The sequence below is a fragment of the Pangasianodon hypophthalmus genome, chromosome 28 (assembly GCF_027358585.1).
Source record: "Pangasianodon hypophthalmus isolate fPanHyp1 chromosome 28, fPanHyp1.pri, whole genome shotgun sequence".
Taxonomy (NCBI): domain Eukaryota; kingdom Metazoa; phylum Chordata; class Actinopteri; order Siluriformes; family Pangasiidae; genus Pangasianodon; species Pangasianodon hypophthalmus.
In genome coordinates, this window is record NC_069737.1 from 10,901,321 (window position 1) to 10,928,536 (window position 27,216).

A 27,216-nucleotide genomic window follows, 5' to 3' on the forward strand; every position below is an offset into this window, starting at 1 on the left:
ATTAAATTCTACTGATCAGGATAAAACGGTTACTGAAACTGAATGAATGAATGAATGCACTTGTGCAATGACAGTAAACGTATTCTATTCTAGAAGAACTTTGGTATACGGAGTTCCACTGAGGTTTTTAGTGAGACAAACATGATCACACACACACACACACACACACACACACAGAGAGAGAGAGAGAGCATTACAAAATACTTTGATATTGCAAATAAAACATTTTGCAATAAATGTTTAGCGATACCATGTTTTCATTACGTTTTCTGCATCACTCCTCTTTTTTTCCAACAGGATACTTTTCCCCTTTCGCCGTTCATAGATTTTTTATGCTTCAGTGTTGTCCACTTTTGACCAGGGGATGGTATGGCCGTTTTATCTTTTAATCGTAGAAGTGTAAAAAGTCATAATTAAAATTTTAATCAGTAACAATACAATTTTCACTAGTAAGAATTCGAACTGAAGATATCTGCAATTCAAGTTTTTAAAAGTCAGAATTATGGCAAGCTGTTTTAGCTTTTAATCATGGCTTTCATGATAGCAGGAATTCTAAAATAAAAAAAAAATCCACTAGTAAAAATTCACTTTTCGATATCAATATTTAAAATTGTTACTAGTTATAATTTCATTTTCACTTGTGGAAAAAAAATTTACTAGCAAAATAAAATTTTTACTAATCATAATTGAAATATCACATGTGAAAATTCCATTTCTTGATATCAAGAATGTATTTTTACAAGTGGAAATTGCACTTCTGATATCTATAAATTATGACTAGTAAAATTGCATTCTTACTAGTAAGGATAGCATTTCCACTGTAACGATTAAATTATTACATGTTCTAATATTAATGAGCTTGATTTGCATGTGAATATGAAGGTGGGGATCATTTGTTTTGTGCTTTTCTTAAATAGACAACACCATTACCATGTGTTGACGTTTTTCTTTTTAAGTCCATTTCAAAAGAGAGTACAGCTTACATGTTAAGATAAAGTGCAGCATACGCAAGCTTTTTTAAATTGTTTTAAAAATTGCTTAAAAGTTTTGCAGCTGTTTAAAAGAAAGTGCTTCAGATTTGTCCAGGGTGACATGCACAAGATTAGGCCATGCTGTTTCATATTCAAAGTCCAACAAAACACTTTGGCAGTGGCAGACTTAGTTCTTGTGCAAATTATGTGGCAAGTCAGAATAATGGAAAGACATTTCCAGCAAGGCAGCAATATAGCCCTGTGCAATGTTGGCATTATTAGTTCTCTCATTGCTAATCTGTGTCGTATTGAGCATTATTTGAGCCTGGAAAACGTTCACGGAATTGTTTGAGAGTCTGACTGCATTACAGTCTTACATAGTTGCTAGTTTGCCAGCTGCTTTGAACTCTGCCCAGCATAGTAGAAATTCAAGGACCAAGACTCAAAACATAAGCTACCCTAAATTTGTGGAAGTATCTCCGTATTAAAAGTACAAATAAAAATAATCAATAATCACGATAAATAATCATGTTTTCATCTTATCCATTGTCAATTTATTTTGACAAAATATTTTTAACATGATGAAAGTTTGGCAACCCTATATCTTTGGAGACACTCCCACAGGCATTCACAATGAGACACTATTGGATAGATTTACCCAGAGACTTTACTAATTTATTTGAGTAAATTTAAACTAATAAGAATTGAATTTCTACTAGTGAAAATCACATTCTTATTAGTGGAAATATATATTCACATGTAAAAATTCAGTTCCTGATATCAAGAAATAAATTTTCACTAGTAAATATTCAAATTTTTGATAGCAAAAATGCAATATAAAATAATAAAATCACTAGAAAATCAATAATAAAATCACTAGAAATAAAATTTTTGATATAAAAAATTTAATTCTTAGTTAAAATTATAATTTTACTTGTGAAAGTCGCATTTTGCACCAGTTGAAGTTTAAATCCCACGTGAAAAATATATGGTTACTAGTAAAAACTAAATTAATACTAGTAAAAACATAAACTACAAATTTCACTTCTAGTGATAGTATAAATTTCACATGTGAAAATTATATTTTTACTTGTACAAAACACAATTTTACTAGTCATAATTGAATTCTAAAAGATTGTATTTTGTACAACTAAAAATATAATTTTCACATGTGAAATTTATATTATCACTAATTTAGTAAAATAATTTACTAAAAACTAAATTAACACTAGTAAAAACAATTTTACTAGTGATCAGATAAATTTCACATGTGAATATTATATTTTTACTTGAACAAAACAGGAGGATTTATGACTATTCAAAATTGAATTATAGATCTATAGATCAATATGATTTTTTACTAGCAAAAATACGATACAATTCTTATTAGTAAAAAATATAATTCTGACTAGTAAAAATTAAATTACAGATACATTTAATTCCATTCATTGCATCATGCACTGCGACCCAACCTCCCTCCACAGACACACTTGCAATCTGTCTTCTAATGCGCATATTTCAGAGCTGCAGAAAACGTTCATGTTGTGAAAAGTGCCTTTGTTCATTAACGAGTGTGGGGTTATGAATTATGTAGTGCTTCCTAATAAATAGATAGATAGATAGATAGATAGATAGATCTGAATTTCAGCTGTCATTTCCTGATATTTACATCTAGATTTGTTAAATAACTTGGAGCATGGCACATTTGGTGGCAGACCACCCAATTGGAACAGTCTTAGAGTAAATTAGACTTAATATTTGGTTGCATATTCCTTGCTTGCTATATCTTAAGCCAGTGACCTACTAACATCAAACTGTTGCATTCTTCTTTTGTGATGCTTTTCCAGGCTTGTACCACAACTTCTTTCAGTTACCGTTTGTTTTGGGGTTTCTCTATTCAGTCTTCTCTTCAGGAGGTGAAATGCGTGCTCAATTGGGTTAAGGTTGTTGTAGCAATTAACAAAGATTAACCAAAGGTGCAAAGATCACTCCAGAGAGCAGGGGTGTTGAGGCCAATAGACTTTATTCTTTCAAGAATCAAGTTGAGCAGTTCTCTAATGCTGCTCAGCTCTTCAGAAGTGCATTCTTATATACATTTACATGAAAAAACTTCCACATCCTGTTTTTAACAAGACACAATATTCCCATACATGTGTATCTTGTTTTCGTATTACCCCATATGTATATCTTATTGTTTAAGGAAGCCTTACTCACTTAAATTTACAGCTTTTTCCTGCTTTCCCACCTTACGCCGGATACATATGCATTTGTAAGGTCACATAGGTCACTTTTGGCCCTCAGTGTCCCATGCACACAGTTCCTGTTGGCAAGCCTGAGATACTGGGTACAATGATACATTTTGCACTATATAGGTTCATACATCTATAACACTGAGAATTAAACATTATCAAATATAAGTACACATTTTGTGGTTAACATTTTGTGGTTAAAACATTCTATAAGGTCTGGTGATTGACTTGGCCGGTCTAAAACCTGCCGCTCTTTTGCCCTGATGAAGTTAGTTGTTGTGTTGGCAGTGTGTTTTGGATCACTGTCTTACTGCAAGTTCCTCCCAATTAGATTGGAAGCATTTCTCTTTAAATTGGCAGCCAGAATGTTTCTGTAGACTTCTGAATTCATTCTGCTCCTACCATGAGTTATATCATCAATAAACATTACTGAACCTGTTCCAGATGCAGTCATGCAAGCCCAAGCCATGACACTACCTCCACCATGCTTGACCACTGAGCTTGTATGTTTTAAATCATAAGCAGATCCTTTCTTTCTCCACACTTTGGCCTTTCCATTACTTTGGTAGAGCTTAATCTTGATTCCTTCTGATTCTTACTGCTAATGAGTGCTTTGCATCTTGTGGTATGGTCCCTATATTTCTGCTCTTGAAGTCTTCTTCGAATGGTAGATTGTGATACTTTCATCCCTGCCCTGTGGAGGTTGTTGGTTGTGTCACTGACTGTTGATTCTTTGGCTGACCCTGTTTGATGTCTGGTTGTATAAAGGTAATATTGCTAATACATGTTAGCCATGTTAGCATTTAAAAGGTTAAATGTGTGTTTTAACTTTATTATTTAAATATCTGCTCCAGGTGCTCCAGGGCCTAGTCCAGCAGGACTACTCAGACCTGAAATGGGTGGTTTTGCAATGGGTTGGCCACACCCCAGAAGAGTACCATCAGCGTTTCCATACGCTGACCTTCCACGAGCTTGGCCGACTTTCCCTCCCCCTTCCTCTCCCTCAGTGTCTGTCTCCTCTCTCCCTCAGGTGGGTGAATCAGGGGCCGTAGGTGTGGGAGTAAGGCCTGGTCCAGTGTGCTGGCGCTGTGGAGAGGACCACTACCACATGATGGAGATAGGGGTGTTGGCCGAGATCCCCGACACGCCGCAGGCCACCCCTGATCGAGCCAGGTCGTGCCGCATACCGGTGGGTGTTCAAGGGGGTACCACGCACTGGTGGATTCGGGCTGTAACCAGACCTCAATTCACAAATGCCTTGTTTGAGGTAAGGCATTGGGAAAGGCACGTTTGGTGAAGGTGAGGTGTGTGCACGGGGATGTTCATGACTATCCGCTAGTGCCGGTCATTATTCACTTCCGGGGGCAAAAATATAGAGTAGAGGCCGCGGTTAGTCCTTACCTCACCCATCCACTAATTAAGGGGACAAATTGGCCAGGGTTGTGAGCGTTACTGAGAGAAATGTTTGTGGATGGGTCTTACATTAGTGAAAAACGGTATGGGATGTGCACTGCATTGGCTGGGGAGGTGGTGCTGGGGCCGTCGACGTCAGCTCCAAGTCAGAGGGATATCGAGAGCAGGGGGCGCTCCACTCCTCCACTCTTGACTGAGAGCCTCAGACACGCCCTTGACCAGGTGAGAGTAATCGATGGTTCAAAATTCAGCCCAATGCTGTGTTCTCCCACCCCTATTTTTCGATTAGTAAGGATAGGTTATATTGAGTGATGCAGAACACAAAACACAAAAGGAAATGACCCAGTTGTTGGTACCGAAGAACTGTAGGGAATTATTATTCCAGGCAGCTCACGATATTCCGATGGCGGGGCACTAAGACAGGATAAAACACTGGACCATCTAATACCCCGCTTCTATTGGCCAGGCATTCGCAGTGATGTTCGCAGGTGTCCTTTATGTCACGAACACTACATGAGTTTTATGAGTTGTTGGGGATTAAATCTTTTCGCACCAGCGTTTATCATCTGCAGATGGATGGGCTGGTGGAACAGATCAATTGAACATTGAAAAATATGATTCGTAAGTTTGTTCACGACGATGCACAAAATTGGGATAAGTGGCTAGAGCCCCTGTTATTTGCAGTGCGAAAGGTCCCGCAAGCCTCCACAGGATTTTCCCCGTTCGAGTTATTGTATGGGCGGAAGACTCGCGGCATGCTCTAAGTCATTCTGGAAAACTGGGACGAGGGACCTTCCAACAGTAAAAACCAAATTCAGTACATTCTTGACCTGAGAGCAAAACCCCACACATAACCCTGGAGAATTTGCTACAGGTGCAAGAACATCAATCCCGGCTGTATAACAGGGGTACTTGGCTACGGGAGTTTGCACTGGGAAATAAAGTGCTCATTTTACTACCCACATCAAGCTCTAAATTACTCACCAAGTGGCAAGGGCCCTTTGAGGTAACACGACGGGTTGGGGATGTTGACTATGAGGTAAGGCGAACAGATAGAGGTGGGGCGTGGCAGGTGTACCACCTTAACCTCCTTAAAATGTGGAGGGAGTCGGTTCCCGTGGCTTTGGTGACAGTTGTTCCGGAGAGGGAGGAGCTAGGACTGGAGGTAAATCTAAAAACACATTTATTTGTAAATCTGTCCCAAATCACAGATGTGGCTAAATTGCAAGCAGAGTTTTCCGACATGTTCTCGCCTCTCCCTTGTCTCACTGATCTCATAGAGGGTGGTAGTACACAGCCGCCCCTATTGTCTGCCCAAACACAAGAAATATGTGGTTCGGGATGAACTCAAGGCTATGCTCGACATGGGAGTAATCGAGGAGACTGGAGCAGCCCAGTGGGTTTGGTGCCCAAGGCCTATGGGACTGTCCATTTTTGTGTGGACTTCAGAAAAGTCAACGTGGTGTCTAAGTTTGACGAATATCCAGTGCCTCGTATTGACGAGCTGCTTGATCGGCACCAAGCATCACCAAAAGAACACCATACCCACAGTGCAGAATGCTGCAGGCAGCATCATGCTTAAGGCAGCCATGCTGATAGACTCTTACCCAAAAAGACTGAGTGGTGTAATAAAATTAAAAGGTGTTTCAACAAAGTATTAGTTTGTATTAGCTTATTAGGGTGTGCACATTTATGCAACTAGGTTAATGTACGTTTTTTATTTCTTCAGCCAGAACTGGGGCTTTTATCAAGGTGGAGGGAATCATGAATAGCTATAAATACTAGTTGATTTTAGTGCAAAACCTTCAGGTGTCTGTTGATAAGCTGAAGATGAAAAGGAATTTCACCTTCCAGCACAACAATGACCCAAAGCATACATCCAAATCAACAAAGGAATGGCTTAATCAAAGAAGATCAATGTTTTTCAATGACCTAGCCAGAGCCCAGACCTGAATCCAACTAAAAATCTGTGAGGTGACCTGAAGTGGGCTGTGCACAATTAGATGGATCTAGAATGTTTTTGCAAGAAAGAGTGGGAAAATATTGCCAAGTCAAGCTGTGCCATGCTGATAGACTCTTACCCAAAAAGACTGAGTGGTGTAATAAAATTAAAAGGTGCTTCAACAAAGTATTAGTTTAGGGGTGTGCACATTTATGCAACTAGGTTAATGTACATTTTTTATTTTTGATCTTTTCCTTAATTTTTAACTTTATTTGTATACTTTGCAATTTCACATTGAAAGTGGGAAAAGATCTGAAATGATTTTACTTATACATTATTGAGTCACTACAAAAACATTTTAGATTTCCAAACATTAGTTTACCAGCACAAAATTAAATGTTACAGAAACATGTTTGTATGTCAGTAAAGATGTCAGCAGCATATTACATAAGAGACACGTTTCAGACAAGGCTGCTGGGTTTTGCATGCAAAAATAAGAAGCAAGTGTGACAGTCAGTCTCCAGAAGAATTGTGGCTGGTTCTGCAAGATGCTCAGGAAAACTTACCAACTAATTTATAAAACTACACAAATTGTACTTGTTTTTTAAAGCAAAGCGCCATCACACCAGATATTGACTTCGTTTAATTTATTATTGTCTACTGCACTTTATAGTATTTTTTAATGCAGAAACATTACAGCCTTTCTTTACTGTATAAATATATATGATTATATTAGGTTCTATATCCTTCCTGGCAGCTCAAACCAATCTGGCCATTTTCCTCCGACCACTCAGCAAGGAGTTTACAGCCACAGAACTGTCGCTTACTCAATGTTTATAGTTTTTTCACACCATTCTGTGTAAAATCTAGTAGTTTCTGAAATACACAAACCAGCCCAACTGGCACAAACCACCATGCCCCAGTTAAAGTCACAGAGATTACACTTCTGATGTTTGATGTGAACATTAACTGAAGCTCTTGACTTGTACCTGCATGATTTTATGCATTGTGCTGCTACCATATGATTGGCTGACTGGATAACTGCATAAATGAGCAGGCGTATAGGTTCACCAAAACTGGACAGTTTAAGACTGGAAAAACATAGACTGATTGATGAATCTCAATTTCTGCTGAGGTACACAGATGGTCAGAATTTGGCAGCAACAGCATGAATCCATGGCTCAAACCTGCCTTGTGTCAACAGTCCAGGCTGGTGGAGGTGGTATAATGGTGTTTTGTGGCACACTTTGGGCCCTTTAATACCAATCAATCATCACTTGAATGCCACAGTCTATCTGAGTATTGCTGCTGACCATGTGCATCCCTTCATGGCCACAATTTACCCATCTACTTCCACCATGATAATGCACCAACCACAAAGCAAAAGTTGTCTCAAACTGGTTTCAAACTGGTTTTCCCAGGATCACCGGATCTGAATCCAAGAGAACACCTTTGGGATGTAGTACAATGGGAGATTCACAACTCGACTTGATATTGTTCATTCTCTTTGCATCAGTATATATCATTGTACGTTCCATATATATCTGTGTTATATATATTCTATAAAACATATTTTATATAACACCGATATATCAGCCATAACATTAAATCCACCTGCCTAATATTGGGTAGGTCCCCCTTGTGCTGCCAAAACAGCTCTGACTCATTGAGGCATGGACTCCACAAGACCTCTGAAGGTGTGCTGTTGTATCTGGTCCCAATACGTTAGCAGCAGATCCTATAAGTCCTGTAAGTTGCGAGGTTGGGCCTCCATGAATCGGACTTGTTTGTCCAGCACATCACACAGATGCTCAATCGGATTGAGATCTGGGGAATTCAGAGGCCAAGTCAACACCTTGAACCCTTTGTCATGTTTCTCAATCCATTCCTGAACATTTTTTGCAGTGTGGCAGGGCACATTATCCTGCAGAAAGAGGCCACTGCCAATGGGGAATACAGTTGCCATGAAGGGGTGTACAGGGGATGCCCAGAGCAGCACACTACATCCGCCGGCTTGTCTTCTTCCCATAGTGCATCCTGGTGCCATCTCTTCCCCAGGTAAGCGACATACACGCACACAGCCTTCCACATGATGTAAAAGAAAACAGACCAGGCCACCTTTATCAGGCTGTGGACTGTATTCTGCCTTTTGGCCACCAGATGGTGATTCTGAGGACTTTCTATTATGCTTATCATGCCTTGGTCCTCGCTGCTTGTAAGTCTCTGCCTTGCTTTGTTGGATTACTGTGCCGTTTGTGGATTATTGAAATTTTTGTGAGTTTTGGTATCTTTTGAGAGTTGTATTTTTTGAGGATTAAGAATTTTTACCTTGGAATTTTTTTGGTTCTTATTGCTCTTATTGATTCACTGCCACTGATAAAACAAAGAGCCTTGTTCAGAAACCTTCTGTGAATGCCTTCTATTGAACTACTTAACTACTTACTACTTCAGTAGAGCATTGGACTTAGAATCTGGAGACTTGGGTTTGATACCTGCTCTGAACCTGACAACCTTTTTCCATTGCTCCATGGTCTAATTGTGATGCTCATGTGCCCATTGTAGGCACTCTCAGCGATGGAGAGGGGTCCGCATGGGCACTCTGACTGGTCTGCAGCTGCGATGCACTGTGTGTTCTGATGCCTTTCTATCATATCCAGCATTAAATTTTCAGCAATTTGTGCTACAGTAGCTCTTCTGTGGGATTGGACCACACGGGCTAGCTTTCGCTCTCCACTCGCATCAGTGAGCCTCCATGACCCTGTCGCTGGTACACCGGTTGTCCTTCCTTGAACCACTTGTGGTAGGGTGGTAGGTACTAACCACTGCATACCAAGACCTGCTATTTTGGAGATGCTCTGACCCAATCTTCTAGTCATCATAATTTGGCCCTTGTCAAAGTCACTCAGATCCTTATACTTGTCCATTTTTCCTGCATCCAACACATTAATTTCGAGAACTGACTGTTCACTTGCTGCCTACTATATCCCATGGATATATTAGGTGCCACGGTAACATGGTAACTTCATGTGTCAGTGATTTTAATGTATAAAACATGTGATCGGTGTGCGTGTGTATTTCATTTGGGGGAAAAAACCTCCTTCAATTCTATTTTTTATTTATCAGGGCCTAAATAACAATTATGTTGTCCTCCCCAACTTCTACAAATAACCACAGGTTAAAACAAACACATAACCACAGGTGACAAAAAAAAAAACACAATAGATTTCAATATGTAGTCATTTTTTCCCAAAAGTAAACCAACATTCAGAAACCAGGTGGGCAAAAAAAAACAAGTAGACCCTATAATTCAGTAACATGTAGAACCACCTTTAGCAACAATAGCTTGAAGTAAACTTTTTCTGTAGGAGTTTATCAGTCTCTTACATTTTTATGGAGAAATTTAGGCCCACACTTCTTTACAACATTGCTTCACTTCTCTGATGTTTGAAAGAATTCATCTTGTGGCCCAACAGCTTCCAGCCACGAATCTGCTGGAGTACCCGGACCTAAAGCGGACTATTTTGCAACGGGTCGGCCACACTCCTGAGTAGCACAGTCAGCACTTCCAATCTCGGCCATCCATTCACATTCGCCCAACAGCTCTGAGATGCCTGCTGAAGGTGGCTGCTGGTAGACGAGCACTGCACGAAGATGTAGTTGACCTGGGGTTGCTGGAGCAGTTCCTCAGAATGAGTCCAGCATCACTGCCCGGCATTGCTAGAAGATGTGGTCTAACTGGCAGAGGACCACTTGAAACCATAGAAAGGCCATTTCCCTGGAAACCAGTCCTCCAAACCTGGGGTTTTCCCACCCCTCCCTCTCTCCACTGATTGTGGACTTCACGAGGAACTTCCCAGCACTCCCAACATAGATTCCATCATGAAAAAGGCCCAGCAGAGGCTGTACTTCCTTCACCAACTGAGGAAGTTCAACCTGCCACAGGAGCTGCTGACCCAGTTCTACTCAACCCTCATTGAGTCTGTTCTGTGCACTTCAATAACTGTCTGGTTTGGTTCAGCTACCAAATCGGATATAAGAAGATGACAACAGGCAGTCCGGACTGCTGAGAGGATTATTGGTGCTCCTCTGCCCTCCCTCCAGTAACTGTACTCTTCCAGAATGAGAAAACAGGCAAGAAAAATAATTTCAGACCACACTAACCCTGGCCACAACCTCGTTGAACTGCTTCCCTCTGGCAGGCGTTACAGAGCACTGAGCACCAGAACATCCAGGCACAAGAGCAGATTTTTCCCAAAAGCCATCTCCCTCATGAAGAGTTAACTTCCTCCAAGGACCCTCTTAGTGCAATTTTATTACTGTGGATATTATCTTATGTGCAATTGTAAATACACTCCTATTTATTTATTGTACTACCTCTATATACCCTACCTTCTGCACATTGCATTACCCCTTGCGTAGCTTTACATATCATCTATACCATGTCTAGTCTGTCTTAAGCTTTATTGTGTCTTCTATACATTTTTTAAAAAAATCTTTATTTATCCATAATTATTATGTCTCTTGCTGTCATGTTTGTGTATGTACTGGAAGCTTTACTTACCAAGTCAAATTCCTTGTGTCTGTGAGCTCACTGGGCAATAAAGCTCTTTCCGATTCTGATTTTTGATGCTAATGAGGGGAGAAGAATGACTAAACATCCTGCATTTAACACACTGAATAAGCTAAATGTTTGCCTCCTTAGTCAAAGCTTTGTGGTGATTATTTTAGGCAGATCCGTTTGCTGTCTTTAAACAAACAAACAAACAAACAAAAAAAGAGTTCTTCAAGACAATGAAAATGTTACAGAAGGGGAACGTTAATTAAGACAAATAAAAGTAATTCAATTATGACAAAAGAAATGGTGCCATATAAATGGAGCAGCCACCTTCAGCCGTAAACAAGTGCCTGAGCTGACAGAAGATTTAGCACATGCTTTTTTATTAATAATAATAATATCCATCTGTCCTGTGTACCACTTATGATGCATAGGGTTGTGGGGTAGCCTGGAGCCTATCCCAAGGGGGAGCGGGGCACAAGGCAGGGGACACCCTTGATGGGGTGCCAACCCATCGCAGGGCATAATCACACACATTTGGAAATGTCATTCAGCCTACAACACATGTCTTTGGACTGGGCGAGGAAACCAGAGTACCTGGAGGAATTCCCTGATGCATGGGAAGAACCTGAAAGCTCCGTGCACACAGGGTGGAGGTGAGATTCGAACCCATTTTTCATACCCTGATTTTTCATTTTGAGCCAAAAAACTTCTATTTTTCAGGCTTTGCCATGATGGATCATTTCATGCTCACAGCTGTCTGTGCACTTGTCTGTGCTCAGGTTTTATGGAGTTTTGTGGCCATCACTACATGCAAATTGGCTGTGCTGTGACATGCTTTATTTACAGGTGATAAGCATTCCTCAACATACACTTGTAAATACGAACTTTTGTAAATCCGGTGGAAATTTTTAGTTCCGTTCACATTTGCCCACAACTTTACTAAAAGATTGATAAATGAGGCCTAATGTCAGCATGAGGTAGCTGCTCCACTACCTCCATCAGTTCACTGCTGGCTGAGCGCTTGCGACCTGTCTGGAGAATGCAGACGTCCTTGTTGTCATGTAGCATCATGACCTGATGTGCTTTAGCCACCCTTGTACTCCACCACCAATGTTATTGAGAGCTGCAGCTTGCTCCCTGTGTTATAAAGGCAGATTGCATTGAACAAAGATTTTTGGGACTGGCAATTATTTTCCGGGGAACCTGTTAATTTTTTTTCTCCAGTACCTCTACTGTGGACAGGGTCACGTCATGGACAAGCAGTAGCCATGGGAGCCTGGGAAGTACCCCATACTGATAGCCCCAGGCCTTGAACCTACCAGGGAGCCCACTTTTGTCCAGGTCCCCCATCCAAGTGTCTGCCTGGACCATCATTTCCTTTACGCTCTCCCTATCATTGATATATTCTGTATATTGGCCATAAACCACCTCCCCAGGCTCTTTTTGCTGACAGTGGGGATGGAGCCCTCACCAATTTTGAATCTGAACTGATCCTGAACACAGCCCCTCTTCAGGATTAGACTTCTGGTTTTTGAAGGTTTAAACTCTTCTAGCCTCTTCGAAGATTTCTACCAAAATATTCCCAAATCCACCTGCCTTCTGGGACTGAACTTGCTGTAATTGTCGGGTCATCCATAAAAGCCCTGAGTGAAAATTACAGCTTATTAAAACTACCAATTAAGCTATCCAATTTTCATAAACAAATGTTTAATTTTTATCTATTTTTTAAAATAAAAATATAACAACATGAGGTGTATGAGTAACAACATATGGCATATGAGTTATATTGAAATGTCACAAATATGGTAAAGCATAATAAAATGTATGCAATGTATGAGCAACAACTGCAAAGGGTACTTATCACTCAAAAATAGCCATACATTATTAGTAATGTATGGTAATTAGTAGCAGTAGTAAATATTTAGTAAATAATTAGTAATTATTAGCAGTTAAAAACCCACAAAGGAAAACTTTCAGATGTCTTGTACCACCCAGCTCCTCTTCTGGACCAAGTTTATGCTGTTGTGGTTCATGGACAGATCTACCTTGCCACACTATGCCTACTCCAGCTTGTAACAAGCCCTCGCGGTGGAAGGAGCAGCCACAGACTACCGGGAGATCATAGGAGACATTATCATCATGGAAATGATGGTTTGAAGGCATGGATCAGGTAGTAATGACTGCCAGTTTGCATGGTACATTTTCACAGTCACTGCCAGTCCTTGCTCTAGGGGCACTCTGTGGCTTTCATCATATTTCACTACCACATCATTACCCTTGAAATACCATCATCCAGGCCGCATTGCAACAGTTGGTTACTTGACCTTACCTGGGTTTCTGGCTATTTAGGAAGACGACAGGAGGTTTTAATGATAACTATCTGCCCTCCGATATAACTGTGAAAGTGTTTCACAGCCTGTACAGTAGCAAGCAATGCCTTCTCACAGTCAGAGAATTTTAGTTCAACACTACATAATGGCTTGCTTGCATATGTCATCACTTGCTTGTCTTGGTCATGCTTCTGAGAAAGTGTAGCACTGAGGAATGCTGTGAGAAGCTAGCGTCCATATAAAACTCTTTATCCTTGTCAGGATAGACAAGGCTGGGAGCAGTGCACAGATTTTGCTTCAGCTCATCAAGAGCACTTTCTTGTACAACCTTTGTTCTTTTTGAGTAACTCAGTGAGTGGTCTAGCAATCTCAGCATAATCTTCAATAAACTGTTGTATGGGTTGGTGTCCCTGGAGAGGGATTGAACCACTACTCAACTGGCTAGGCTGGACTCAAGTGCAGAGAAACTCCCAGAGACAGAGATGGGGGATAAAACAGAAAAAAATCTTTACTTCAGAAAGATTCACCAAAAGGGCAAACAAAAACAATCCAACCATAAAACAGATGAATGTTAAGTCCAAAAAACAATTAAGGCAAAATTTATAAAGGTCCAAAGAGGCCAAAAATAACAAAAGATTCCAAAAAGGCAAAAAAACATAAAAGATTGCAAAAATCAAAAAAGGCAGGCAGCAAAATATAAAGCACTTTGTAACAAACAACATCTCAGTCCTCCCCACTCTGCACAGGACTGGCCTTTTCCCGAAAACTCTGGGCAAGTGTATCTGAAGTGACCAGGTTTCCCGCAGTAGAGGTGTTATGTATACGTGTATATATGGATTTGCATGTTGTTGTTGAAGTATGCCACTAGGGGCATGTATGTATATGTGTATATATATATGGGTGGCCTGTTAATAAAAAGGCACTTGAAGAAGAAGACATCATGGTTTTGTTGTGTGTATATGTTAATGACTCACTAATTTATGTCATATTTTAAATATGTTATGAGGGGTAGACGTAACATAACTGGTGATGAGGACACTAGTCAATCTCGAACCAAGCAGTGTTTAATTGGAAGCAAACGCCATTTAAGACATACACAGTGTTTAAAAGGGAAACAGTAAGAAGATATGGCTGGTGCCATTGGCCACATTGATGCCTTTGAAGAGCGAGTTGAACAATGGACAACATACATCGAGACGTTTGAACATTTTATTGCTGCTAATAGTATTGCTAATGTGAAGAAAGTATCTTGTGCTATCTATCAGATATCTGGACATATGGACTATTGCGTAGACTCTTTGCTACGGATTGGCCAGGGGACAAAAGTTATGCAACTATTACAACAGTTTTACAGCAGCATTTTTCCCCAAAGACCCTTGTTATTGCTGAGCATTTTCATTTCCACAAAAGAAGACGGTAGCTCAATATGTGGCAGTGCTTAAGAGACTTTCAGAACACTGTGAGTTTGGGGAATATCTGAAGGATGCACTCTGGGACAGATATGTTTGTGGACTAAAAAGTGAAGCCATGCAAAAGTGCCTCTTAACAGAGACGGCACTAGCATTTGAAAAAGCTGTGGAGATTGCAGTTTCAATGGCTCGTGAGTCACAACAACTTAGCAGATAATTAAAAGTAAATGCTCTCTCATTATCCTCAAGTAACTCCCAAATAAATGCAAATGTTGTGGCAAAACAAATCATAATGATGATGAATGTTGGTACAAGGAGCGAAATGGCAATGCCTGTGGCAAAAAGGGACATATTAGCCGCGTTTGCAGAATGAAAAAGAATGCTGTGAGAGAAAGTAAAGTACCACGCCAAGTGAATAAAAAAGAACAAAGAAGGAAGGATTGTGTTGAATGTATTGTAAATTTGTTTGATTGTTTGATGTCATTCTTTCGCTTAGCTATGTGAGTGGAAGGTTCCAAGGGACAGGGTTTACCCCATATAAACAACCCTGAGGTGCTGTCTAGTCAGTCTGAGCAAGTGCCTAGAGGCAGTAGGCCTCTGTCTGTGTTCTGTATACTTGTATAAAGCACTTTTGTTTATTAATTTGGAGTGTCTGCACCTCTCCTTGTATATACACCTCCTCTTTTGGCTCACTGGGATTTTTTTTTTTTTTTCAAATAAATTGCCTTGCCATGTGCTATAGTGCAGTTGTGCCATTCTTACCCTGGACATTTTGAACTAGTCATATCTGCCTTCATCACAATGAATTAAAACATCACACAGAGATTGGGGTACTGTCACCAGTCCAATATTCTGAATGGGGTATTTCAGTAGTTCCACTGGTTAAGAAAAACGGATCAGTGCAAATCTATGGGGATTTTAAAGTGACGTTAAATCCTGTACTATGTGTTGAACGCTATCCATTATCATGTATTGAAGATCTTTTTGCAACATTGGCTGGAGGACAGCATTTTAGCAAACTGGATCTGTCTCGTGCTTATCTGAAGATGAAAGTTGATGAAAAGTCACAAAAACTACTCACCATAAACACACAAAGGGGTTATTTTCTTACAATCTTCTTCCCTTTGGAATAGCTTCGGCCCCAGCTAGTTTCCAGAGGGCAATGGACCAAGTACTGCATGGCCTACCTAACGTACATTGTTATCTGGATGATATTCTAGTAATAGGCTGAACAGATGCTGAACATTTGGAACATCTAAATGAAGTCTTGAGATGACGGAAAGATTTCGGATTATGAGTTGAGAAGGAAAAATGTGACTTCATTAAAAACTCGCTAGAGTATCTTGGACACATCATTGATTCTCCTGGTTTGCACAAATCACCAGAGAAAGTGAGGGCCATAGTTGAGGCACTGACTCCTACTGACCTCATTCAACTGAGATTATTTCCTGGATTGATTAATTATTATGGATGATTTATACCTAATTTGTCAACTATCTTGAATCCCTTGAATGGCTTGTTGGGCAAAGGAAAACCATGGCGCTGGTCAGCAGAAAGTGAAGTAGCCTTTAGGAAGGCAAAAGAAGAACTAGTGTCTCATAAAGTATTGACCCACTATGACCCACAACATCACCCTATAGAGTGGGTGCTGTTATTTCGCATTTTCTACCCAATGGTGACGAAAGGCCCATAGCTTTTGCATCAGGAACACTCAATAAAGCTGAACAGAATAGAGCATGAAGCCTTAGCGATTGTGTTCAGAGTAAGGAAATTTCACCAATATTTGAATGGACAGAAATTCACACTCTTCAGTGATCATCGCCCTTTGACCATCATTTTTGGTTGTCAGAAAGCAATCTCATCCATGGCTGCTGCAAGAAGGCAAAGGTGGCCTCTACTTCTCTCTGCAAACAATTACGTTGTACAGAAAACTGTCACTCCATGCCAATACAGATAGTCTTTCACGACTTTGACTGGCTTTGAAACCTAAAGAAAAAGTAGACACTGTTGATGTGTTTTACCTGAAGCAATACGAGCCACTACCAGTGAGCACTGCTGATGTTTGTCAGGAGATAAAGTTTGATTGCACTTTATCTGTCATATTTGATTTGGTAACGAAAGGAAACAGAACATCAGATCTGACCCATAATCGTGAGTTTGCTTACTAAATTAAAAAAACTAACTGTACAGCAAGGTTCCTTATTGTGGGGCATGAGGATTATTATACCCCCTAATCTGCATTCAAGAGTGCTACAAGAATTGCACATCGGTCATGCTGGTGTGGTGCGAATGAAGGTCATTGCACGCAGTTATGTATGGTGGCCTGGTCTGGATGATGACATTGAGCGACAGGCAAATAATTGTCAATCTCTCAAATATTTCAACAAACACCTCAGCCTTTTAACCTCCTTTTAACCATCCATGGATCTGGCCTAGCCAGCATGCCAGTGAATTTATGTAGATTTTGCAGGGCCTAGTGAAGGTCACATGTATGTTGTAGTGGTGGATGCACATTCAAATTGGCCAGAAGTGCAGCAAAGAATAGAGACATTTTTAATTACTTACTGCAATACCCCACATTCCACAACAAAGAAGTCTTCGGCTATACACTTCATGGGTCATCAGTGGTGACTTCCTGAACTGGACCTGTCTTTTATACTGTAGACCTGACCAACACAGACCTTGCATAAATCACCAGCTTTTTCACTTTCAGAAAAAAGTGGAAGATGCAATAGAAGAAGTCACTCCTTCTCGAGTGACTAAACCACCTGATCATCTGATGTTGTAAGACTGCAAAGAATACAGCTTATATTGAAAGCAACTGTATTTAGTTTTAGTGGGTCTGTTTCATCATGGGGCAGAATAATCCCCTGAGCTGACTCGAGGCTAGGGGTAGTCTACCCCCTACCTCTATTTACAGGTGTTTTTGAAAAGAAAAAAAAAACCCAGATATTTGTATGTCCATTCCACAACGGTAGAGTGGAAATTGTTTTTTCAACTGTCAGTAGGTGATTGTTAAGCACCATTTTCCTAATGACTTCACTATTGGCCACAAGGGGGAGTTGTATGTCAAATTACATTCACAAATGATTTCCTTCTCCAGCAGTGAGCCCAAAATTTCTTGATGGACTCATAAGCAGATTTTTGGTGCATTTGGATCACCAAAAATTGTGCTTGGTCAACCCTGAAACAAAAAATCACTTTGTTTTCACTTATTAAACAAAAGAAAACAACGAAAATGAGTATTTCAACTGAGGAAAAAGTTAGGACACCCTATGCCCTAAAAGCTAGTGTTTCCTCCTATGGCTGAAATAACCTCAGTGAGACGTTTCTTGTAGCCATCTACCAGTTTCTGACATCGACTGGATTTCCCCCACTCCTCAATGCAGAATTCTTTCAGCTGTGTGATGTTTGAGGGGTTTCTTGCATGCACAGTCCATTTCAAATCACCCCACAGGATCTCAATAGGATTTAGATCTGGGCCATTCCAGAACTCTCCATTGTTTACTTTTCAGCCAGTCCTTGGTGGATTTACTGGTATGTTTTGGGTCATTGTCATGTTGCAATTCCAGTTCCGCTTCAGCTTCAATTTTTTTCTGATACAATGTAGAATTCATAATGGGTTCTATGATGGTGAGCTGGCCAGGTCCTGCTGCAGCAAAGCATCCCCAAACCATAACACTTCTACCTCCTTGTTTCACAGTTGGTATGAGGTTCTTTTGCTGAAATGCTGTATTTGGTTTACACCAAACATGCCCTCTGTTATGGTGTTCTGATATTTCTTACTTTTTCCTCACAAGAAATTGGATTTATTTTAAATTATATTTTAAAGATCATTTTAAAAAGACTTTTCTTTGGTTTTATTTGTTTACTTATATTACTTGAATCTCCACATATTGTTAAAATGAAGATCAATCTCCATATGTTTAACTATGTTAAAAAAAACACAGGCTTTGATGGGGTGTCCTAATTTTTTCACATGACTGTATATGGATCACTCTTGAACTAGCTCTTGTGTGTGTCTCATCACTGGCTGACTCTTAGAGCACCCAATACACATTTCACTCCACCTTATGTATCGATCAGTCATAACATTAAAACCACTGCGGGGTGAAGTGAATAACTTTGATTATCTTGTTACAGTGGCACCTGTCAAGGGGTGGGGTATATTAGGCACCAAGTGAACAGTCAGTTCTTGATGTTGATGTGTTGGAAGCAGGAAAAATGGCCAAGCATAAGGATCGGAGCGACTTTGACAAGGGCCAAATTGTGATGACTGGGTCAGAGCATCTCCAAAACTGTAAGTCTTGTGGGGTGTTCCTGGTATGCAGTGGTTAGTACCTACCCAAAAGTGGTCCAAGGAAGGCCAACCAGTGAACTGACAAGAGGATCATGGGCGCCCAAGACTTGCCGATGCGTGTGGGGAGCAAAGACTAGCCTGTCTGGTCCGATCCCACAGAAGAGCTACTGTAGCACAAATTACTGAAAAGGTTAATGCTGTCTATGATAGAAAGGTGACAGAGCACACAGTGTATCACAGCTTGCTGCGATTGCCCATGCTGACCCCTGTCCACCATCGAAAGCACCTACAATAGGCATGTGAGCATCAGAACTGGACCATGGAGCAATGGAAGAAGGTGGCCTCACATTTTCTTTTACATCATGTAGATGGCTGGGTGCGTGTGTCGCTTACCTGGGGAAGAGAATGCACTAGGATGCACTATGGGAAGAAGGAAAGCCGGCAGAGGCAGTGTGATGCTCTGGGCAATGTTCTGCTGGGAAACCTCAGGTCCTGGGATTCATTTGGATGTTACTTTGACACGTACCACCTACCAAAACATTGTTGCAGACCAAATACATCCCTTCATGGCAACAGTGTTCCCTAATGGCAGTGGCAGGACAATGCACCCTGCCACACTGCAAAAATTGTACAGGAATGGTTTATGGAACATGACAAAGAGTTCAAGGTTTGACTTTGCCTCCAAATTTCCGAGATCTCAATCTCAATCTGTGGGATGTGCTGGACAAACAAGTCCAATCCATGGAGGCACCACCTCGCAACTTAAAGGGTCAGATACCACAGCATGCCTTCAGAGGTCTTGTGGAGTCCATGCCTTGATGGATCAGAGCTGTTTTTTTTTGGCACAAGGGGGGCTTACACAATATATTAGGCAGGTGGTTTTAATTTTATGGCTGATGTATATACTACGCCTTGCCTTAACTTAAGGGGGGGGGTTTATCCAGTGTTGGTGGTCATTACTTATGGAACTCACTATAGGGTTAAAGTTGAGTTTGTGTATATCTGACAGCTGGGAGGAGATTTTGATATTGAGTTAAGTGATGTAGCCAGTGCTAATGGGAATAGGTAGAGATTGGGCTGCAGGTACTGATAGCTTCATGTTGAAGGGGAGCATTGTGGATTTGGTCCAGTTAATAGAGTAATTGGATAATCTGGAGTATTCATGGATTGTTCAGTTTTTCTTGTACTGAATCTGTAATTTTTTGCAGGGAAAGTGAAATATCAGCATAAAAACTGATTTTGTGTTCAATGCTTGCTGTCCCATTAATATTTGTATTTTGCGTTATTGCTGCCACTAGTGGTACTATAAAAATGGCAAACAGTGACAGGGAGAGTGGGGGCACAACATCTCCGCGCACACAGAAGAGGCAGAATTCAAACACCCAACCCCAGAGGTGTCAAGCAACAGTGTTAACCACTAAACCACCGTGCCCCCCTCTTAGTTTCTGTGAAGGGAAATTGTAACCCTACAGCATACAAAGACATCCTATAAAATTGTGGGCTTCCAACTTTGTGGCACAGTTTGGGAAAGGGCCTCATATAGGTGTGATGGTCAGGTGTCCACATACTTTTGGCCATATAGTGTAACTTATTTTGGGTTTGAAACTTAGTTTCGATTTTGAGTTCCCTATAGAAATACTGACTGAAAAAAATGCACACATATAATTTAATGTACAGAAAATTGTCAGTTCTGGGTCCACTGCTCTTTTCTATTTATACTACATCTCTGGGGCCTGTGATTGAGTGTCATGGCTTCTCATATCACTGCTATGCTGATAACACTCAGCTCTATTTGTCCTTCCAGCCTGAAGATCCATCGATCTCAGCCCGCATCCCTGCATGCCTGTCTGACATCTTAGACTGGATGAAGGAACGCCACCTTAAGCTTAACTTGGCAATCCCTGCCTACCCCTCATTCAACCACAACCTCACCGCACAGCTAGGCTCAACCACAATCAAGCCAACCAGGACAGCCAGAAACCTTAGGGTGATTTTCGATGACCATTTGAACTTTCCAGACCACATTTCAACTGCACAGTCCTGTAGGTTCATTCTGTATAACATCAAGAAAATCAGACCCTATCTCACTGATCATGCCACACAGCTAGCCCATGTTCATGTTATTTCAAAACTGGACTACTGCAACACACTACTCCTGGGCCTCCCAGCCAGCTCCATCAAACCCCTTCAGATGATTGAGAATGCAACACCTTGTTTTCAACCAGCCCAAAAGGACCCATGTCATACCCCTCTTCATCTCCCTCCACTGGCTTCTTGTATCCGCCTGTATCAATTCAAGGCCATGATGCTCACATACAAAACCTTGTCTGGAACAGCACCCCCTTACCTCAACACTCTCCTTGAGGTTTAAGTTCCCTCCTGCAACCTGCGAACAGTCAATAACCAATGCCTAGTAGTGCCTACTCAGCGAGACATGAGGTCCTGTTCTAGAAACTTCAAACTGACTGTCCCTCAGTGGTGGAATGAACTTCCAACCTCAATCCGGACAGCAGAATCTGTCACTATCTTCAAAAAACAGCTAAAGACCCACCTCTTCTCTGAACACTTAACTTGTCCCCACTCTGAAAAAAAAGTACTTACACTGGCTCTTACACCTCTACTCTGTGCACTTTGCTCCTCTAGAACTCAATTAAAAATCTTACATGGTGGCACTACTTCTATTGTTCTCTGCTTGATATCATCTCCTCATTTGTAAGTCGCTTTAGATAGAAGTGGCTGCTAAATGAATAAATGTAAATGTAAACATAAAATGTTTGAAACTTTCAAGATGCTTGACCCTTTTCGTGAGGAATTGTCTAACTTCAGTTCTTGGAATGGGAGAACTCTGATAGCACGTCTTGGACTTTTCATTCTTATGCCTTTGCATGTAGCACATTCACATTTGGTATATGCAGTATTAAGTGCACAGTGGTAAACTGAATCATTAACCAGCTTTACATATAAAATGAGATCACAATACACTGTGTAGAACTCATCATTAGTGATAGCAGCCCATATCATTACCCCTCTACTACGTTGCTGGAGTCTGCCTCAAATTGTTGCCCTCTGTCCATTAGTGGGCACCATTATTGTCTCTCTCTTCTATTCTTTCATAACTTAATCACTCCATACAAAGCCAGATTTCATAAGCATTACTCTTTAGACTACAGCAAATATTCTGGGAAGTCAGTTTTAACTTCAGGCTTAAAGTATGCTAAAGTGAAACAAAATTAGTTTGTAATATTTATTTAGCTTTTTTAATCAACTGTTATTATGTTTTACTAATAACTGTTAACATTATTAGTGTTCACATTGATTTGATGTTGCAGGGCCTACAAGAACATAGTCTTATTTGTTCAATGCTTTATTTAAAGATGGGTTTCACATAACCACACACCCAAACATAACTTCACAAAAACAGGCCTTTAATTACATAATATTTAATAGTCTTAGTAAAATTACTTCAAAATCTCATGACATGAAACACCTTTTTTAAAGCTTTGGATTGTCACAATTATTTTCTTTTAGTTTTTTTTTAATTTAAAATTAGTGCCATAAGTTAAATATTAAATTCTTCATAAATAGTAATATACACAGTCAAATATCATTTCATGTAGCCAGAAGCACAAATGGAATTAAATTTGTAATTCCTAAAATACAATAACTAAAGTACCATGCATGTTCATTTCCAGCTTGTTTGTAGTCAAATTCTTCAATTCAGGCTCAGCAAATTTCCTGTTCCACTCGTACTGCAATCTGGCCATAAAAAAAAGTTGAATGTCTCTCCTTGATTACAGGGGTACTGTGTAGTTTGTCCCACCCTTTTGGCTTGGAGGGAACCTGCAGGCATTCTGACTTTCCTGGGGTATTTCTGCTGCACTTATGACAAAGGGAACCAGAAGAGGAAGAAGTAGAAAAGGAAGATGATGATAACATACTCCCTGGCAGAAGGACTTCATTTGCTTCTGGCTTATAGCTTCTGGGAAAAGTTGTATTCATTGTGAAAACAGAGGAGTACACAGACCCATTCTGATGGGGTCCACTATCTTGGCGATGCTGATCTGTGACACTGGATATTACATTTGTGGGAGTTGTGAACCTTCGCCTTTCTCCATCTGTTCTTCCCTCTTCTGCCCTTTGAACTATACCCAGCCTGGCCTGAATCTTCTTCCTGAGGTTCTGCAATGCCCCCTGGAATCGCTTGCTGAGTAGAGCATACAGTAATGGGTTGATGTCTGAGTTGAAAAGCACAAGCCAGTAAGAGAAAGTGACAGCAGCAGGTGGCACTTGGCTCGCTGATCGGGAGAGGGCAGTCTCAGTAGCCTGCACCAGAGCAACTCCAATGTAAGGTGTCCAGCACAGGAAGAAGGCAGCAATAACCATGAAAAGCCTCACAACACCATGTTGCTGGGGATGACTGTTCTGCAGAGTGCTACCACCCTGGAGATGAGCAAGGAAGGTATGTAGACGTTGACTGGAAAGTCTGGAGCTGCTTTTCCCTTCAAGTTCTGAAGTTGATTCTCCTGTTAGATCTGCTTTAGGATGAGGAACATTGAATTGAGATTCTGATACAAACCTCCCACTTACATAGTACACAAGCCTGGACGGGTCATGCATTTCCAGGTCCACAGCTGAACACTGGTGGGATGATTCGAATGGTGAAGATATGTGGTGGCCCCTGCTGTGTTGAAAGTGCTGCTGAAGGCTGTGGATCCTGTGAGCATGGTGCTGGGCTACTCGCACAATCTTCACATAGCAAAAGAGAATGACTATGGCAGGAAGGAGAAAGCAGAGAGCTGCCATGAAGACTGTATAACTGGGACTGCTAGCCCAGTTGACAGCACAGCTATACATAGGGCTCACAAAGCTGATGTTACTCCAGCCTAGCAGAGGTGGACAACTGGTGAGCATGGCCTGCAGCCAGATCCATAGTACAGCTGCACCAGTTCGCCATGCAGTACAGCGTGAATTATAGTGCAGACAGTCTACAATGGAGTAATAGCGATCCAAAGCGATAGCTGCAAGTGTTAGGACTGAAGCACTGCAGTAGACGGAGGAGGTGTAACCCACGTAAAGACATAAATCCTGTAGTAGATATAAAGAGGACAATCAGTAATACCATATATATATATATATATATACACACATATATATATATGTGTGTGTGTGTGTGTGTGTGTGTGTGTGTGTGTGTGTATATATATATATATATATATATATATATATATATATATATATATGTATATATATATATATATGTGTGTGTGTGTGTGTGTGTGTGTGTGTATATATATATATATATATATATACACACACACACACAGTACTGTGCAAAAGTCGTAGGCACCCTATTTTTTTATTTTATGACTTCTACATTACTGATCCAGTACAAAAACATTTTAGATTTCCAAACATTAGTTTTCCAGCACAAAATTAAATATTACAGAAAAGTGTTTGTATGTCAGTAAAGAAAGCAGCATATTACATAAGAGACCATTTTTTAGACAAAAAAACATAATGAAGGCTGCTGGGTTTTGCTGCAAAAAATAAGATGCGTGTGACAGTCAAAGTTTCCAGAAGAACTGTGGCTGGTTCTGCAAGATGCTCAGTAAAACTTACAGCTAATTTCCTTATAAAACTGCACAAATTGTACTTTTTTTTTTAAAAGCGAAGGATTGTCACACCAAATATTGACTTTGTTTCATTTATTAGTTGACTACTCTTTATAGTATTTTTTTATGTAGAAACATTTAATTTCATTATTTATGAAGGCACCATTGCTCTACAGCATTTCTTTGCATGTGCCTCAGAGTTTTGCACAGTACTGTATGTGTGTATATATATATATATATATATATATATATATATATATATATATATATATATATATATATAATATAAGCACACACACACAATCATCATCCACTTTAATAGGAAGACCTATACAGCTGCTCATTTATGCTTTATGCTCTTCTGTGGTGAGCTGAAAAGCACAAAACATTGACCCTTGAGGTGGATGGGCTTCAACAGCAGAAGACCACATCGGGTTCCACTCCTGTCAGCAAATAACAGAAATCAGAGGATATCATGGGCTATCATGGGCACAGGCTCACCCAAACTAGACAGTTGAAGATTTTTAATTTTTTTCTGATGTTTGATGTGAACATTAACTGAAGCTCTTGGCCCATATCTGCATGATTTCTTGCATTGTGCTGCTGCCACATGATTGGCTGATTGGCTAGCTGCATCAATGAGCAGCTGTACACATGTTCCTATTAAAGTGGAAAGTGAGTGTGTGATATATATCTATATATATCTCTATATCTATCTATCTATCTATCTATCTATCTAATATATATATATTATATATATATGTATATATATAGTTTTAATTTAATACTTCAGACAGAAAATCAATATGGATAACAATTAATAAAAGCTTCTAGGCTAATACTAGTTTTATCAAATTTCTATAATGCAAGTTTCTTTTAATTTTTTCATTAGGAACTATGAAGGATGTGTGTGAAGTGTGATTTTGTAGGCTTTAACACAAATTTATAATGGCGATGTATGAGTAGCTGGCCTTACTAACAGTGCAGTTCACCCATCCATTATTCATGATAGAAACGGCCACAAATGGCATGACACCAATGCCAACCAGGAAGTCACTGATTGCCAAATTAATAATGAGCACAGACGTCACACAGTGGAATGTCTTTGTTGCCACCACAATCATGATGACCAGGATATTTCCTAACAAACAGAAATTTAAATGACTTTACATTTAAATGGAGTCAGAGCAGAGGAAAATGCAGTAATCTCTTGTTATTTAAATATTAAACATAAATGGAAACGCCAAATAGAAAAGGGCAGTGAATTTATTTATTGTAAGTTTCTATTAACCCTTGTGTTCTATTTGCTAATTAGCAATGAATGTACTGTTCACAGATCATATTGAATTTGGGCAGCTGAGAGATAAATATATCGTAAATGGCCTACCCTGAATGCGTCTATATTTTTGGGGAACAATAAAGACACAAAAACCACTTCTCAGGAGGGGATGCACCTACCAGCAGCTGTGTAATCTGGTATGAGTGCAAATAAGAAAAGTGATTGGCATCCACTGATATTTCACCAATTTTTGTAACTGGTTTTATTCTTGGGCCAAATATAGATTGTGTAATATAAATATAATAGAGGAATAAAGCAAATGCATAAAAATGTAAATTTATCCCATTTCATTTTCAATAGAGAAATGAGCCGAAGAGAACACGAGGGTTAATGGTACCAATAATTAATCGAGAAAAAAAAAAAGCATTTTAAAGTGAGTGTCTAAACATATTTGCTGAAAAATGCATAAAGAAAGAACCTGCATAAGAACAACACAGTTAATATTTCCATTACCTAAAAAGTACAGAATGAAACAGTTTATATCATCACCCAGTTTCTTCAAATAGTCAAGAGAAACGTATACATATACCACAGTGTTCAAAACCACAGAGGCAACAGAAAAACGTCTACTACTGTTCCGTGTTCAATAGCTTGTTAAAGACTTCTTATGGTTCATTCTTGTCTAGGATTGATAGGAAAGTCATACTACAAACTCCTGAAACTAGATAATGGCAACCAAACCAAATTCACAACTGTCTTAAAGAAAAGACCCAAATACATAGACCTAATTATTTTCGTTGCCATGTAGCCTGCCTTTTTGCCTGCATGACCAAGTATTCTATTAACAAACAATTAAGATACTAATTAACGTTATAATTATTTTAAATAATTATGCAGAAACAAATACACGACCGCACCCGTCACTGCGCCGACACACATGAGCACCATGAGCACCTCCAGCAGCAGCTTCCCACGCGGAGAAAAAGACATCACGGAACTCGTCGAGTTTCTCCACGAGATTCGCATTTCACCCAGGAAAGGCTCGCTGGCATCCAACCATATGTTGCCTGGTATGGCCATTTAATTTGACTCAAGGATTCAAGAAAAAGAAAAAAAAAGAGAGAGAGAGAGAAATAATGTTTTCCGAATCTCT

General features: G+C 40.0%; 2 protein-coding genes across 5 annotated transcripts; one reads left to right on the forward strand and one right to left on the reverse strand.

Moving 5' to 3' along the window:
* Positions 1–47: 47 nt before the first annotated feature.
* On the forward strand, positions 48–21,884 carry LOC113544300 (uncharacterized). 4 transcript variants are annotated; one of them, XM_053231149.1, is made up of 3 exons: positions 48–367; positions 4,075–4,409; positions 20,977–21,884. In XM_053231149.1, the coding sequence occupies exons 2-3, from the start codon at positions 4,116–4,118 to the stop codon at positions 21,541–21,543; spliced, it is 861 nt and encodes a 286-aa protein (XP_053087124.1). In that variant the 5' UTR covers positions 48–367; positions 4,075–4,115; the 3' UTR covers positions 21,544–21,884. The 4 variants fall into 4 exon arrangements, with proteins under 4 accessions (XP_053087124.1, XP_053087122.1, XP_034157268.1 ...); XM_053231147.1 differs by having other exon boundaries at positions 4,075–4,487; positions 20,977–21,880; XM_034301377.2 differs by having other exon boundaries at positions 4,251–4,487; positions 20,977–21,874.
* Positions 21,885–22,565: 681 nt separating this feature from the next.
* Positions 22,566–27,143, reverse strand: LOC113544297 (5-hydroxytryptamine receptor 1D). Its single transcript, XM_034301376.2, has 3 exons — positions 26,981–27,143; positions 25,765–25,925; positions 22,566–24,257 (listed from the first exon to the last, which is right to left on the reverse strand). The coding sequence occupies exons 1-3, from the start codon at positions 27,141–27,143 to the stop codon at positions 22,896–22,898; spliced, it is 1,686 nt and encodes a 561-aa protein (XP_034157267.1). The 3' UTR covers positions 22,566–22,895.
* Between the last annotated feature and the right edge of the window lie 73 nt (positions 27,144–27,216).